Source organism: Saprolegnia parasitica (genome assembly GCF_000151545.1).
Source record: "Saprolegnia parasitica CBS 223.65 unplaced genomic scaffold supercont2.43, whole genome shotgun sequence".
Lineage (NCBI taxonomy): Eukaryota > Oomycota > Saprolegniomycetes > Saprolegniales > Saprolegniaceae > Saprolegnia > Saprolegnia parasitica.
Genome location: NW_012156437.1, coordinates 60,673 through 76,143, shown reverse-complemented (window position 1 = coordinate 76,143; position 15,471 = coordinate 60,673). Strand labels below are relative to the sequence as shown.

Genomic DNA, 15,471 nt, shown 5'->3' with positions numbered 1-15,471 from the left:
TGACAGTTGTGCCCCAGTGGTTGTGCCCCCGTTGTTGTTGAACTGAGTTATATTACATGCAATTAATATACGAAGTCACCGTAGCGTGGAAGGACGTGAGCTGGCTGCCGTAGAGGTACAAATGAGGCCGCTCGGCCCGGGTGCTCGTAGAAGGTCGCTGGGACGCCAAGGTGTTGCACTGGAAGCACACGCCAGTCAAAGTCAGTAGTCCGTTGGCTTGTTGTAAATGACAGGAACGTCTATGCGCATGGGAACACCACCCTCGCGAGTTCAACCAAGCCACCGAGCATTTGTCCAAGCTCGCGCCCAACGACCGTACCTCAAACAGCGTGTTTTTACTTATTTCAAAGATTTCAAAGGGCGATGGTGCGCTATCTTGCGTGCATTCACTAACGCGGTACCAACAAGCGGGACTGCCGATGGTGGTGATCCCTCATAAGCAGCTTCAAGAAGCGCTGGTGCGATCGATCACGACCAAATGTGTTGCTAGGACTCTTCCTGGGACTCTCCAAGAATCCCTACCAGATGGGTAAAAAAGCACTCCGACGCAATTGAACCTTCCTCGCCGTTTCTAGCATTCGTGTCAAGCACAAGCAGTCTCTGCCGTATGGAGTCTGGTCCAACAGAGACAGGAAACATCAAATGAACGTGGCAGACGTCGCTCAGCACTACTACGCATCCTTTTCGCTCGACCGACGCCTCCACTACCGGTACCGCTTCAAAAACAACCAATCACAGATGCGAAACCGTCATTTCAGCCAATCAGCGCGCGAAACGGCCGACCTGCCCACAATTCAACCTGCGCTCATGAACGCTGTCGTCGGATCGCGCGACCTCTGGAGCATCATTGCCGCCTTCCAAGACGGCGTCTACGAAGACGCACGCCCCTTCATCGCCATCGAGGACTCTCTCTTGGCCCTCGACATTGCATCGGCCCTCGACGTGCTGACGCCCGTGCTCGAGCACTGGTATGCAACGGTCTCGATCGACATCGCTCGTCGCCGATGGCCTTACTTTAATGCGCGCTTGCCGTGGCTCTCGTCGTACGCAGCGTACCACGCGGCCAAAGTCGGCAAGGTCGACCGCCTCGCCGCGCTCCCGGCGTTGCGCTCGGTTGACTCGCCCGAGGTCGTCGTCGAGCTCGCGATCGAACACCACCAGCTGCACGTGCTGGCGTTTCTCCATACAACGTTCGGCGCAGTAGCGCCGTGGTTTACAAAGGACACGCTCACGATCGCAGCCGCCGCGGGCAGCTTGCCGGTCGTCCGATACATTTGTAACAGCGTCGCCTGCGGCGGTACGTTCGACGCCTTGGACCTCGCGGCTTCGTTTGGCCACTGGAACGTGGTTGTCTACTTGCACACGCACGCGCAGTTTGGCGCGACGACAGCTGCCATGGACGAAGCGGCGGCCAAGGGCACATTCACATTGTGCGCTTCCTCAATGAGAGCCGCACCGAGGGCTGCACGACGGACGCAATGGATGGCGCTGCGGCCAACGGCCATTTGGACGTTCTGACGTATCTGCACCAACACACGTCGGTCGGGTGCACGGTACACGCGATGGACAGCGCCGCGACCAATGGCCACATGGACGTCGTGTCCTTCTTGCATCGAATGCGACGCGAAGGGTGTTCGACACGTGCGCTCGACGGTGCGATCGTGCACGGCCATGACGCAGTTGCGCACTTCTTGATCAAGTGCCGACGAGAAGGGTGTGGGCCGAAAGCCCTCGCGTCCGCGGCCCTTCGACGCGACCCCACGATGCTCAAGGCGCTCTTGGCGCAGCAGCAGCGCCGCGCAAAGGCAAGCAAAAACCGCTTCAACGTGGCGACGCACCTGATGCGCTGGCTCGTGCCGGATTTCTTCCAGAAGCGAACGGTAGCCCCGCCATCATGACATCCGACACCACTCCAAGCCCTGACAGTTGAGCCAAGCGTATTGCCCAAATCTACAGTATTCCACTCGAATTACATTACCTATCTAGTCCAAAACGACGTTGTGAGGCCAAATCGATCCATCTCTTTTCAAGCTCGAGATCTATGTACTACACTTGCTGTGGATGCGTGACGTGGCATCCGCACCAGCCGACATTCCAAAATGATCACGGATTGGTCAAAATAATACCAAAAATACACCAATCGGCCACCGGCGAGGCTGCCAAACGGCAAGAATCACTGGTGCCCACCACGATGCTGCCGCTCTACCGTCGCGTGCTGGTCCGCGCGTGCTCGACGCTACCACCTGCGCCCGAGGTCCTTGCGCCCAAGAACTATGGCGACTTCAACACGCTCGCTGCGGTATACTTCTTGTCTTATCCGATGGCTTACAATTGTCATGTAGGAGCTGCGCGCGATCGCCAAGGCGCAGGCCAAGAAGCGCGTCGAGATGCCTGACACGCTGCTGCTCAAGAGTCTCGAGCGCAACGATCTCATCCACGCCATTCGAAAGAAGCACGGTGGGTTCGTCGCCGTGGCTCAAAAGCTGAGCTTGCCCATTGTGACCAACGCTACGGGCACCGAGGTGCATAAAAAGCTGGCGGTGCGCCAAAAGCGACGACGCGCGCGGCTCATCGACCTCAAGAAACACAACGTATTTTAAGCCAATAAGACTATCTCGCCGCCTTTCTTCTTCTCTGTCCTTTTCAAGCGGCTTGCAAACGTCACACCCAGCGCATCCGTTCAAGTGGCCAGAACATCAAGATGGGCACGTGATGATCCACGTTGGCATATTGAAATGATGCGATGGAAAGTATCAAGAAGTATCAAGTCATAACACGACCACAAATGATGTCGATCCAAGTCGAGACTGGCGCGTTCTTAGGTTTGCTAGAATCCAGCAAGCCAGCCGACACAGGACGCCGCCGCGAAATACGTTGCATCAAGTCATTTTCTGCGTGCCTCGTGGAGGTGTCGTCGCCTCTCCAGCCTCCAAGATGCCCTCACACCTTGGTAATGGCTTTGCGAAGTCACCGAGCTAGCCGTCACAGTTTGGGTCGTGAGCTCGGACCATTGAAAGCACTGTACGTGGCGGGATGCATTGGCCCCACACGACGGCTCGTCCGCCTTGCTGATAAACTCTACGTGTCTATCAATTATGGTCTGGACGGCCACAGCTGTTGCCATGCTCGCACTCAGCATCCTAGACAATGCAGAATCACAAGCACGAGGAGGAACTTCCAACGGACGCAGCAAACGCAAAATCAAAGTAGGGTCATTCCACATAAAAACGAGACTCATTGCACGGGGCACTGCTCGTCGTCCTTCTCATCTGCCTCTGTCTTGAGGGGCTCGTTGAAGGGCAGCGAGAGGGTGCTCGCAATCGACTCGGTGTCGTCGAGCTCCGAGGGCGGCGCGGCATTCTACAAGCGTTCGATATGACATCCGCTTTGTTGATTTCGACGATAGTTTACGGCGGGCGACTGGCACGGACATGAAAAGCTGTTGGCGACGCCGGCAAAGTAGCAGTGGTTGCACACTACGTAGCGTTGTCGGTATAGACATAGGGGAACGATGGCAGACCGTGGCAGTGCTGGCTACGGTGGGACCCGCACCGCTTGCAAATTTCGCAATGCTTGCGCGGCTGCTTGCTGGACCAGACCTTGTTGGTGCACCACGAGTAGTGGAACGTCGCGTCGCACGCTGTGCACGAGACTGGGAACGCGTACGTGCCGTCGGACTTGAGCTCGGGCTGCAGCAGCGTCTCGTAGACGTGGCAGGTCTAGGTGCCACTAAGCCGCCTTCCCAAAACGGAAGAAGAGAGAGCGATCGTACGCGATGGGATCCGCAGCTGCAGTCAATCTCGACGGGGCCCATGAGAATGTCTTCCATGCTTCGAATCTTGCTCAGGTTTTGCATGAGGCACTTGTCATGGATCATCTTTTCAATCTGGATGCCTTTCTATCAAGGTATCAAGAAAGTGTCAGCGACACAAACAACAAGTCGATCGACTACCTTCTGCATGGGCACGAACGGGTTGGAGCACTCTTGGCACTTGCACTCGACACCACAGACCCGACCCGCCTTGACACACGCGCACCGGGCATTCCGGCACTTGCCCGTGCAGCGGCACCGCACGTCCTCGGGCGCCTTCATCGTCGACGCCACCGACTTGGTGTCGTCCACATCGATGGACTTCTTGACCTCGACCTTGACGTCGACGGCGTCGGCAGGCGGCTTCTTGGACGGTCGTCGTGCGACGACGGGACCCGCGGCTTCAAACTGCTCAAATTCGGGCGAGACAAGCATGCGGCGCTTGCCTGCGTCCAGCGAGTACGGGTGCGCGGGCGGTATGACGTCGGGCATGGGAAGTGGCTGCTGCTCTGCGTTCGTCTGTTGTTGGAAGCGGTTGAGCGGCCACATGGACATGGCCGTCGTCTTGAGCATCTTGGGGAGCGACGACGGGTCTTGCAGGGTCATCGACATCAAGGACGCTGCGGTCGCGGACGCGGCCGACGCCATGCTGATGGGCATCGAGGTGGTGGGCGGGATCATATCAGGATGCAGCCGGCTCTGCGGGATCTCCTTCCACTGCGTCGGCGCATCCTCATCGATGGCTGCCTCGTTGAGCACCTTCCAGTCGATGCCGCCGCCACGGAACTCGGTCTCGCGCGGGCTCGGCATCGTGTCTATGCTGATCATGAGGCATGGTCACGGACGAGGCACGCCCTACATGGCGAGAAGAGGTGGAGCAGTGCATCTTGCTCGGACTGCGAGTGGGCCGAGAGCGTGCCCGAGCCAAGCGACTGCTGCAGCCACGCGAGCGTTGACGGCGACATGGTCACGGACGGCGACGCCGTGTTGAGCTGCGGGTCGAGGATAAAGGACGAGAACGCGCTGTCGAGCTCATGCACTTGGTTGGGCCAGGACATGAGGTCGGCCTCCGTCGTCTTCTCCTCATCGGGGTCGAGGAAGTCGTCGAGGAGCGTGCTATGATGGTGCTCCGCCATCGTCGTCGCTTCTTCAAGCTTGTCGGTCGGTCTTATCCGGAGTTGAGTTTTTGGATCCATGGCCTGCCCCAAATAAAAATACACGTTCTACACTTATTGTTTGTATGCGGGAATGAAATTACAAGAAAAAATACACCAAGGATGACGAAACACCAGCATTCGCCGTCATAATTGTGGCGCATGCCACCTTTAAAGCCAATCCTTCGACATTTAGCTGCGACCAGGTTCAACAAGCGGCAACGAAGCAGCTACGACGGTACCGCCATCCAACGTCATACGAAGAGTCCCATCATATCACAGTAGGATCACGTGCCACGTGTGATCATGCAGTCTTGAGTGATCGACAAACCTATACACTTCCGTACTAGTATGTTTGTAATCTACTCTAGCATATCAGAGAAAGAAGACCACGAGCCATGTTGCCAGCACGACCATGTGCAGCCACTGCAGAACGTCGTACATGGATGACGCTCCGTTGAGGAGACTCGGTGTGCACACAGGCAGCGCTTGCGTGCCATCGCTCGTAAAGGCATTGGTTCGGAACGGCGATCCGGGAAATGGAAACCGGTAGTACTGCAGCTCCCCCGCTACACCGGACGCAGGTGAGTCTCCTTGCATCAGTACGACCACGTGAAAGGACCAACATTGTTGGCGTACGTGCTGATCTCGGGCTCGTAGCCGTTGACGTACGCGGGGTCGCCGCATCGCCAGAGGTCTTTGGCTTGCTACAGTGCGCGCGTCAAACAAGCGACAGACAATACGTAGCGACGTCGGCATACCATGCACGCTTTAAAGTAGTTCTCGCAGACGCTGCGGCACATGATGAGACTCACGCCTGCGTCGTCGCAGCGAGGAAAGTTGAGCCAGCACATATAGTTGCGAAAGGCATCTTGGCAGTCGCGGTTCTCCTACGCCCATCGTTCCGCCTCCCATGCACAGTCGACTCGAGTCGCACCGTGAAGCGGGGGACGATCTCGCCGGCGTTGCCCCACTCGTCGCGCTCTGCACACCGTAAAATCATTTCCGCGATCCCAAGCAAGAACGTACGCGCGTCGTTGAGGTCCACATCTTGTTCAAAATACTCGCGCTGCATCACGAGCTTTCGGTACATTTGCGAGAGGAAGAGGTCCTTGGACTTGACCGAGTGGTTGTACCAGATCGTCTGCGCCTCGGGGACACACGCTGTGTACTGAAGGAGTGGCCCGCAAAATGGCATGTACTGGAGAAACACACTCGGTGCTTGGCACTCGCCTGTGTTGGAGCCCATGATGCGGCAGGCCATGAGGCCACGCAGGGCCGCGAGCCAGACGAGCGACCCGCGCATCCCTTCAAGATCTTATTTCCAAGCGCATCAGATTGGTCAAAAGGCCTCTCTGTATGGACGGTGATTGGCTGTACGTGGTGGGTCGCTGCCATTTTGGCCAATCGATGACTGATCGTGACACTGGTCGGTCGCTGGCGTTGGACGATACTAGTTCGTGACTGCTTCAGAACAAGCCGAGGTTCATGGACCGCATAGAAGAGGCGCGTAGCGGACGGACGTTTTCGCTCGTGCAGAAACAAGCGCATTGAAAATGCTTAAAAACGTGTGTGATTGGCTGAAAATGGAGTCCAAGTCGTCGCTGATTGGTGGGATCGTGGCATAAAACAAGCCGTGGGGGGCGATCTCTCTCAACTGACTATGCATCGCCCGCGATTTAGCCGCATCATGCACCCAAGCACCACTGCAAGGGCCACGCATCGATTGCGAGCTCAACGTAATGCATCTCGATGCGATTCGCGTTGATAAAGATAAGCTTAGATTTCAAAATATTAGAGATTGGAAACGAGGGGCTATACATACATGCACCATACAATTGAGAAATTCGTGGGTTGGTTGTGTGTTGGGGAGACTGTGGCGGAGGGCTTGTTTGACTACATAGTCGTGTCGACGTCGCACGGCACAACGCGCGCCATGCACTGGTTCGAGATGATGGTTTTGAGCCGGTCACGGATCGTGTCTTCGTTCAACACGGTCTCGTCCGAGCAAAGCTGGAACAAGCGGTGCTCCATCTTGTACGCGAGCTTCGGGACTTTGTCAGTGATCGTCGTGACGTGGAGCGACGTACACGAAGCGCTGTCATTGAGCAGCTTGGTGATGATCATGAGGTGGCGGCGGCGCACGGCGGACAAACCCGCTTTCAATGGACCACTCGCCACCATGTCTGCTCCACGACGCCACAAAACAAAAGTGTGGTGTGTTGCCGACATGGACGCAGCAGCGAGCGCGTTTTCATATCTCATATCTTTGTCTTCAGCGTGTCTCTGTGGATCCGACTTGGCCGTTCGAAACAGTGGCACCTTCTCGTATACGAAATGCACCGGCTTCTTTTTTGAACGGCCGCCTTGGCTGAAGTCGTTGTGCTATGGATCCCCACACCGCGTAAAACAATATAAATTTAGTAACTAATAGCTGGCAGTGTACGATGCGGTTTTGTATGGATGTTGCAACACACAGGCACGACGCGTCCCGCACGTTCACGTGTCACCATTTACTGCATCGGCTCCGTCGCAACGCGCTTCAACGGAATCTTGCGCGGCCAGAGTGCGATGTGCTGGCTCAGACCGCACCCGTTTTCTGGTTCGTGGCTTCGATATCTGGCGCCAGCGTGGACTCGGCTCGGCTCCGTCGGACGCTCCAGCACTACGTAGGTTCTTTGGCACTGCGACGCCCATCCAGTACCTGCATCCACGCGTCGATACGAAGCGGAGTCGCTCCATCAACCGGCTACAATATACTAGTACTAGTAGGAAGACTTGTATGGGTCGCTGTGGGGAAGCCTAGCGCAATGGCCACAACACAAAAACGCGGCGTTTCACAACCCTACCCCTTACATTTGAAATGCAATCCGAGAAAGGGACCAATCAGCGCTCGCCTCTGCGACTGGATCCAACGTTTGATTCATGATCATGCAGTACCTTGCAGCTGCGCGCGATCAAGGCTGCTACTACCTCGCAGTTGCACGCATTTGCACGAGGGCGACGAGGGCGAGAAGGCCAATATGACCATGCGTGTCGATGCCGCAAAGGGGCTGCGTGGTTATGCCTCATGGGTACGCAGCGAAGTCTGGTTCGGACACCAGCAGTGTGAGTGCCTGGTCGCACCAGACCGACGCACGGGCGTCACGCTCCACCAACAATCAGCTCAACGAAAGCAACGTCGTCCATTGCAGCACTAGGTTCGACTAGGAAAAGGGCGTAAACTCGAGGTTGCGCATGGTCTGGAGCATCGCTTTGGCCTCGTCCCGCTCCTACAGCCATAGTTTAGTCCGTGCTACAAAGTATACTATTCTGTACTGGTCCTTGGCGGTCGAGCAGCCGATTGCACCACTCGGTGGCCGTCGTGTAAAGCCCTTTCTCTTTAAAGTACTGCGCGAGGAAGAGGACGGCGCTCGCGGCTTCGGGCGAGTCGACTTGGGCGACGCCGCGGTCGCGCCAATATCTACCTCGCACCAATGAGACACACTCGTGTGCACATGTTGTCCTAGTTTGTACAATTGGTAAAACTCGGCCGCCTTTTCCGCGTTGTTTTCCTTCTGAAAGAGTCGGCCGAGGCGGTAGACCGCAATGCATTCGGCGTCTTTGTTGCCGATCGCGCTACATGTTTGGATAGTACATGAATCCATGCCGTTGGATAGTTGGATAGTTGGATAGTCGCACCGTTGGTAGCACATTTTTGCATGGCCGGGTTGCGGCGTCGGGAGCTTCTCGTAGCAGCCACCCAGCGCACACCACATGCGAGCATCGTACGGGCGGATGGCGGCGGCTTTCTGGTAGTAGTACACGCTGTAGTGGATCAGCTCGAGGATCTCGTACGCTTGGCCGAGCCCATACCTAATGCGATCCATCAATATCTAAAATGCAAGAAAAGACTCCAAGTTGCAGAACATGGCATCATACCATGCGCGGTAATCTTTGGCGTTGATATCAATCGCGCGACGGTAGACTTCAATGGCGGCGGCCGTGTTGCGCAGCTCAATGTACTCGTGCCTAGTCGCTTCTTGAGCAACGACCGTAGTGAATCATAATGTCTACCCGATGAGCGTCCACGCAGACAAGCACTGCGGGTCCAGCGTCAGCGCCCGCGTGAAATACAATATCGCGCGCTCGTGCTGGCCTGCATGAGGAGGAGGTATACTGTCATTGTCCCTCCGTTTGATATACCTTTGAGCGAATAGTAGTTGCCGATGACGCAGCAGGTCTCGGGACGGTACTTGTCGACGTGCTGCAGGTGCTGGGCCAACGAACTCAAACCCGACTTGTCTTCCTACGCATACTACGTCTCACTCGATTTCGCCATTGTCCTAGCGTTACCTTGACGTACAAGACGTTCGAGTAGAGATCCATTTGATCGACGCGGTATGGGTCGGCCTTGGTCAGCGCAGCAAACGACTCGTGGGCCTGGTCGAAATCTAGTCGCAGGTTCCACACGACTCGAATTTCGAGGACCAGGAGACCTTGCAAATGGTACTGAGCGGCTGCCGTTTGGGCGAGGAGGTACTGACACGTTGGAAATTGCTTGCGCAGCGGCAATAAAACCTACATAGATCCATTTCTACATCGAAAAGCGTTGTAAAGTCGCGTCCACACATCCAAGGCCTGGGACCCATGGTTTTGTTCCAAGAGCACATGCACTTGGAAGAGGTCGACCATCCACGGGCACGTCGTCGAGAGCTCGTGGACATCCTACGCAGTCGAATGAGCGCATCGAAAGACGATCCGTCGCACGCACAAAGGGCGACGTGGTGTCGAGCTGCACGGCTTGCGCCAGCTCAAGCCAAGCCGACCAGTTCCACGGAAACCATTGCAGCGACCGCCAAAGCAATCGCTGGACGTGGTCACTCCTACGATATCACGACGAGTTAGTCGCATTGCGTGCCGTCAACGCCATATACGCAGCGCCGGGTGCCGAGCCGGCGATCTGCTTGACCACAATCGCGTAGAGGTACAAGCCAAACGCGTCGAGCTGGCCGTTCTCGTCGGCCGTCGAGAGGTCCTCTTGAAGCTGTCGCAGGTACGGGTTGACGGGCTTGGGCGGGCTCGGCGCCGTGAGCTTGGTCGGCTCGGCGACGACCTTCATCTCGGTGCTCATGGCTTCCTTGCGCCGCTCGCCTGCCTAGCGCATGGTGATCAATGTGTGTTGCGAAAGTGGCCGAGTACCAAGTAACGAGCGTAATGCAAGAGGAAGAATTCGACGCCCGACAACGCGCCGTGCTTCGCGTCGAGGACATGCGCTGCGCGGGCATACTCGGACACATCAAAGTACGAGCGCGCGAGCTCGAGAACACCATCCATGCCGCGGATGGCCTACGACATGATGCATGAATGGCAGCAGGTGCATGAGGTTGACGCGCACCTCGCGCGCCGGCGGCGACGCATGGACGCGCTCGTGCAGCACGCTCGGAAGGCCAGCGTAGAGCTCGCAGGCAAAGGTCGCAGCGTGCTTGAGGCCGCGCACCGAGAGGGCGTCGCGGGCAGCGGCCAGGGCCGACGCAAGACCAACGTTGTCCATCCCAGCGGTAAATCTTTGTTTAACCGGACGTCCGGATATAGACACGCACTGTTTTGCAAAACACTGTCAAGACACTAGAGCTCTTTCGAAGCCCAGTTGAGTTGAATCTGAGTCTCGGCGGCCGATTTTCAAGCGATCTGATTGGCTGTTGTAAAAAAATCGATTTTTTTCCAAACTCAACGCCGTCCCGAGTTACCACAAGTGCCCTGTTGTCTCAACGGCGTCGAGCGAGTTGAGAGAGTCTCTGATTGGTCCGATTCGTCGGGTCCCTCGCGTACGGATAGAGGTGCAGTCGGTGGCGCTCGACGAGCGACGGCGCGAGCGCTGCACGGCTTATCGCTCCATGGCGCTGCTTGTCTTAGCGCTCTCAGTTGAGGTGACCATAGGGCTCATGGCGCTCCTCGCGCGCCGCTTAATACTCTGCTTCGATAGGATTCTAGCACGCTCATGCGCCTCTGCATTGCGGACTCCCGCTCCGCGCTTGTCCATCCCCAGACATCACGCTCCAACCAATCCATCCTCCTCCATCTAGCAGTATCGCTTCACCATGCAGTTCATGGACTAGCCGTTCCTCCCGCGGTCTCTCCTCAAACCTGGCCTCGTCGTCGACGTCTTGCTAGTGCAGCGCGGGATCGTGTGCGGCGGGATCGACTTGCGCAGGCTTGGCAGGGGCGGCCTGGACAAGCGCGGCCTGGACAAGCGCGGGCTTCTTGAGCAGCAGCTGCTTGAGAAGCACCTTGTACGGCTGCTTGCGCGACGATGCTACAGGTCGGCGCGGCGCGGGCAGCGACTAATCTAGCTCCAGGACGTCAGCAGGCGACTGCCGCGGCCCACCTGTCGTTGGCAGCGCCCGTCGAGAAATGCGAGCATGCTGTATTTTATTTTTATTTCCGGATAGCGCTGCCATCCGATCGCCACTGTGTAAACTCAAGTCGCCAGGTCTTCGAAATGCCCAGATATTTTACTGTTGAGTTTCGACCCGTGCGACACAATCTGAGACTCAGATTCAACTCAACTGGGTTTTCGAAAGAGCTCTACTGTCTTGGCCACCTTGGATGCCAACCTGTGATTGCTTCTTCCAGCACAAGACTACATCCTCGCGTGATGATGGCGTGCATGTCTAGCAGCAAGAGGACTCTGGCCAGCCATCGCCACTGCAACCGCCACTCGATCGACGACGTCGTGTCTGGGTTGCGGTAGGTAGCGGTGCGCATCACGCTCGCCTTCGAACAGAAAAACACCAAATGGATCGTCCCCTGGACTCTGTCGCTGCGCAAAGCAGGGTATTGTACTACACTATGTTTACTGGCGCATCTCTGTCACAGGGGGAGGCCTCTCGGGTGTTGCTAGTGTTATTGCTTGTGGTGCCTTACCGCATAGCATCGTTTGGCCAATTTCCCTTCTTAACACCGTTGCCAACGCCATTGGGAAAGAGACGAACGGGAGAAGGTCGACGGGTCTCGAACCCCATACCTCCTGCATGTGAAGTAGGAATCCACCGACTGGACAAAAGGAGGTCGACTCGGAGCCAGCTGCATTGTGGCAATCCTCACAGAGCTGTGGTGCTCGTTGAGCTCGCACTAGTCGCCATGTGCTTCTTTCTGAAGCTGTGGCGATGTCTCCAACGACCGGCGGCGCGTTCTCGTATGCGCCTCGTACCATTGTCACATCAACGCATACAACGTCGAGTTCGCGCGAAACGTCAAATATCATTTCGCATCCAATGCCACCCCATGCGGTAAGGTCATCATTGAGACGCTTAGAAGCGCTTACCGGTACAGTGTAATATGTGCACGAGCGACCTCCCGACAAGTCTGGCTGTAGCGGAGGTAACCCTTAATCATCCAGTCTCGCAACGTGCTAGATTCGATCTCGCCCCCACTGCGTTCAACGGCCAAGCCAATACACGCTTGGATCCATACTCGCTCACGGTCTACAAAGGTGCGTCGACATACACAGATACATCCACGCAGGATTTTGCGTCACTGATAAATCCAGAGTCTTCTTGGCGGCGACATCGATACGCAGACACAGATCAAGTAGTACGTCGATCGTGGCACGTCATTGCGTGCACCGCTGCGGATCAGTGCAGGAAGCCCGGCAGGAGAATCGCAGTTTCCACCAAACAAGCATTACGCGCGCGTTCGCTGCTTCTCTGCCCACAAGAAGCCGTGTCGATGACCATATCCGATGACATCCTTTCCTTGCGTCACTCGCCCTCTTGACAAGGCTCGTCACTCGGTGCATCTCGCAATGTTGGCGTTGGTTGTTGTTTCACGTGCTGCGTCGAGGTCGCAAGCGCTCAATTCGTCGGCGTTCGCACCTACCAGCCGCCAGCAGCACTACATACCGTGTGTGCAGCTCGAACACAGGATCTCATGCCGTGTTACACTTCAATCCCAAGCAGTCGACTGCAACGTGGTGTATCGAAGCTGTCATGGCCTTTTTTCATGGGTTCATGGCTTTATGGGCGCCGCCGGTTCGAGGCCCGTCCCGACACGTTTATTCTTTTACGATCCTCCGACAAGTCAGTGTGCTCGCATGACGACGTGTAAAGGTTCTCGTTGGAAGCGACGCGTTTAACGTGGGCCGATGTCGGTGCCCGTTTTATCCGGACAAATGTCCGGTTGGCGATTTAGGATTGCATTCCAAGCTCACAAAGACACCGTCCTCGAAGCGCACAGACTTGAAGCATGGTGGCAACGAACCCGGTCCTGCGCGCGCTCTGGATGCCCGAGGTCCTCCGCAGCATCGTCGCCTTCCAAGATGGCACGCCCGAAGAGTTCGTGCCCTTTGTCGTCGCGTACGACAACAGCTCGCGCTGCCTCCGGTACGACGACCGCCCCGCCTTCTCGCTGCTGCTTGCGACATCGGGCGTCCGTGGCTTGCGCTGGGTCCACCGCCACCGCGCCGACTACATCTCGAACGAGGTGCCCGAGTACGTGGCAGCCTCGGGCAATGTCGACGCGCTGCGCTACGTGCACGACGAGGCGGCAATGCCTCTCACCGACCTCGTGCTGGCCGCTGCCGCCGAACAGGGCCACGTGGCCATGCTATGCGCGATCCTCGACCTCTGCGCCGAGTTGGACTGTACAAAGGCGCTCAATCTCGCCGCCGAGAATGGCCACGGGCCCGTCGTCGCGTACCTCGTCGACACGGTCGGCGTCCGCGGCTCGGCGTACGCCTTGGAACGCGCGGCGCGCCATGGCCACATGGAGATTGTGCGCAAGCTCTTGTCGGCCAAAGGCATCATCCAGCCGCGCGACTGCAAGACCGCAATGGAGTACGCTTGGCGCTTCCACCACACACATGTCATGGACCTTCTGCACGAGTGTGCATTGGTCCCGTACCCGCCGCGGACAAGCAGTACCGACGTGGCGCTCCCGATCGCTGCGGCCGCGGTCATCGGCGTCCTCGCCTGGTTCTGCGTGTAGAAAGATGACTAGATAAATATTTACGCCAACACGATTAATCTAACTACGCTCACGTGTCCGGGTCGTGAAGACTGCTTGTTCGCCTCGGTCTGTACTGTACGCGAGGGTGCACGGTTGGCAAGAAGCCTCGCAACCTCGTCCCTGGAACGAATCCTTGCTTGATGGAAGGGACATACCACTCCAGAAGATAGAGGTGAAGTACAAGCAATTACACACATGTGCCCATAGAGTGATGCGTAGTACAACGACGCGGCTGCCAACCCCAGGGACGTGCTTGCATTCGGTCTCGAATATTAGTCGATTAGCTATTGTTATTAAAAGCCCAAGAGATTGTCGGGGCTCGAGGTGGCTGTCGTCGCTGGCGCGTTGCCAGTAGGCGCCGCGTCCGCACCACCCAATTGCTTCTTGATGGACGGCGTCGGGGCCAGCGCCGCGTTCGAGTTGGCGTACGTTCCAACGTTGAGGGATGCCCGCTGGGCTTCCTGCGTCTGACGCTTGGAGCCTCGGAGGCGGTCGGCAAGCGCACTGTTCTTCGGGGTCGACGAGCTCGTCGAGATGTTGCCCGACGACGTCGACGGCGCCGCATCACCAAAGATCGAGAGGTTGACACCTGCAGACGCCGGGGCCGGCGGTGCGCCGCTGCCGCCGAACGGATCAAAGGCCCCGGCCGGCGCTTGCGAGTTCGAGGACGTCCCACTCGACGTGCGGGAGCTCGGTTTGTCGCCGCCGCCGAAACAGCTGAACATGTCACCGCCGCCGTCACCTCCCGTGGGTGTGCTGGGCGGTGCCTTCTTCTCGAGAAGGTTCTTGATGTTGTCGTACATAACGGGCTGCGCGCCGGGCGGGCCTTGCGGAGGCATGCCCATACCATTCGGCGCCATGTTCATCATGCCCGGCATCGCGTTCATACCGCCCATGTTCATGTTGCCCATGGGGGGCATGGCGTGCATCCCTGGCATCGTACCGGCCATGTGCATCCCCGACGAGCCATTGCTGCCAAAGTTTGTCGGCGGCATTCCGCCCATGGTCATGCCCATGTTCATGTTCATGCCGCCCATCGACGGCATCGCGTGCATACCGGGCATACCGCCCATGTTGATCGACGAGCCGCCGTTGCTGCCGTAGTTGGATGTGGGCATGCCACCCATCATCGTGTTGCTGTTGTTCACGCCTCGGCCGTTGCTGCCAAAGTTGGACGAGGGCATACCGCCCATATTGGCTTGCGGCGGCGGCGCACCGTACGGCGGGTAGCTCGGCGTCGTCGGCTTGCTGCCTTTGCCGCCAAGAGGATCGAGGCCCGCGAAGACGTCCATGTTGCTCTTGTTCGCTTCTTGCTGGAAATTCGGAAATGCATAATTGCATGCAATATGGTGCTGTCTAAAAATAGCTATTTATCCGGCGCCATATCTTTCGTATCCGGATTACCGGCCGCTTCAACGCCCGCCATCTTGCCTACCGTTTCCACGGACTTCTCACATCTTGGTCCTATCCCTCCAGCCCTTGATGGACCAAGACGTCTGACCGCATGACATTCGCTGA

The 15,471-nt window shown here is 57.3% G+C and overlaps 7 protein-coding genes across 7 annotated transcripts; 2 read left to right on the top strand and 5 right to left on the bottom strand.

Moving 5' to 3' along the window:
* Window positions 1-807: 807 nt before the first annotated feature.
* SPRG_20645 (hypothetical protein) lies at window positions 808-1,898 on the top strand (the record flags this gene model as incomplete). Its single annotated transcript, XM_012348364.1, has 2 exons — window positions 808-1,373; window positions 1,406-1,898. 2 exons carry the CDS (start codon window positions 808-810, stop codon window positions 1,896-1,898), a joined length of 1,059 nt encoding a protein of 352 aa, XP_012203754.1.
* Window positions 1,899-2,191: 293 nt separating this feature from the next.
* Window positions 2,192-2,600, top strand: SPRG_20644 (hypothetical protein; the record flags this gene model as incomplete). The annotated part of the gene is made up of 2 exons (XM_012348363.1): window positions 2,192-2,299; window positions 2,343-2,600. The coding sequence occupies 2 exons, from the start codon at window positions 2,192-2,194 to the stop codon at window positions 2,598-2,600; spliced, it is 366 nt and encodes a 121-aa protein (XP_012203753.1).
* Window positions 2,601-3,234: 634 nt separating this feature from the next.
* Window positions 3,235-4,947, bottom strand: SPRG_20643 (hypothetical protein; the record flags this gene model as incomplete). The annotated part of the gene is made up of 6 exons (XM_012348362.1): window positions 3,235-3,360; window positions 3,412-3,476; window positions 3,521-3,719; window positions 3,773-3,898; window positions 3,953-4,626; window positions 4,671-4,947. The coding sequence occupies 6 exons, from the start codon at window positions 4,945-4,947 to the stop codon at window positions 3,235-3,237; spliced, it is 1,467 nt and encodes a 488-aa protein (XP_012203752.1).
* A 393-nt stretch (window positions 4,948-5,340) lies between these two features.
* SPRG_22226 (hypothetical protein) lies at window positions 5,341-6,271 on the bottom strand (the record flags this gene model as incomplete). Its single annotated transcript, XM_012348403.1, has 5 exons — window positions 5,341-5,534; window positions 5,588-5,672; window positions 5,727-5,855; window positions 5,903-5,949; window positions 5,995-6,271. The coding sequence occupies 5 exons, from the start codon at window positions 6,269-6,271 to the stop codon at window positions 5,341-5,343; spliced, it is 732 nt and encodes a 243-aa protein (XP_012203793.1).
* Window positions 6,272-6,861: 590 nt separating this feature from the next.
* Window positions 6,862-7,197, bottom strand: SPRG_20642 (hypothetical protein; the record flags this gene model as incomplete). The annotated part of the gene is made up of 1 exon (XM_012348361.1): window positions 6,862-7,197. One exon carries the CDS (start codon window positions 7,195-7,197, stop codon window positions 6,862-6,864), a length of 336 nt encoding a protein of 111 aa, XP_012203751.1.
* A 974-nt stretch (window positions 7,198-8,171) lies between these two features.
* SPRG_20641 (hypothetical protein) lies at window positions 8,172-10,498 on the bottom strand (the record flags this gene model as incomplete). The annotated part of the gene is made up of 14 exons (XM_012348360.1): window positions 8,172-8,237; window positions 8,284-8,428; window positions 8,482-8,583; window positions 8,647-8,820; window positions 8,887-8,976; window positions 9,022-9,103; window positions 9,151-9,253; window positions 9,301-9,398; window positions 9,444-9,525; window positions 9,577-9,672; window positions 9,719-9,827; window positions 9,882-10,102; window positions 10,147-10,293; window positions 10,343-10,498. The coding sequence occupies 14 exons, from the start codon at window positions 10,496-10,498 to the stop codon at window positions 8,172-8,174; spliced, it is 1,671 nt and encodes a 556-aa protein (XP_012203750.1).
* A 3,748-nt stretch (window positions 10,499-14,246) lies between these two features.
* Window positions 14,247-15,245, bottom strand: SPRG_20640 (hypothetical protein; the record flags this gene model as incomplete). Its single annotated transcript, XM_012348359.1, has 1 exon — window positions 14,247-15,245. One exon carries the CDS (start codon window positions 15,243-15,245, stop codon window positions 14,247-14,249), a length of 999 nt encoding a protein of 332 aa, XP_012203749.1.
* Window positions 15,246-15,471: the final 226 nt, after the last annotated feature.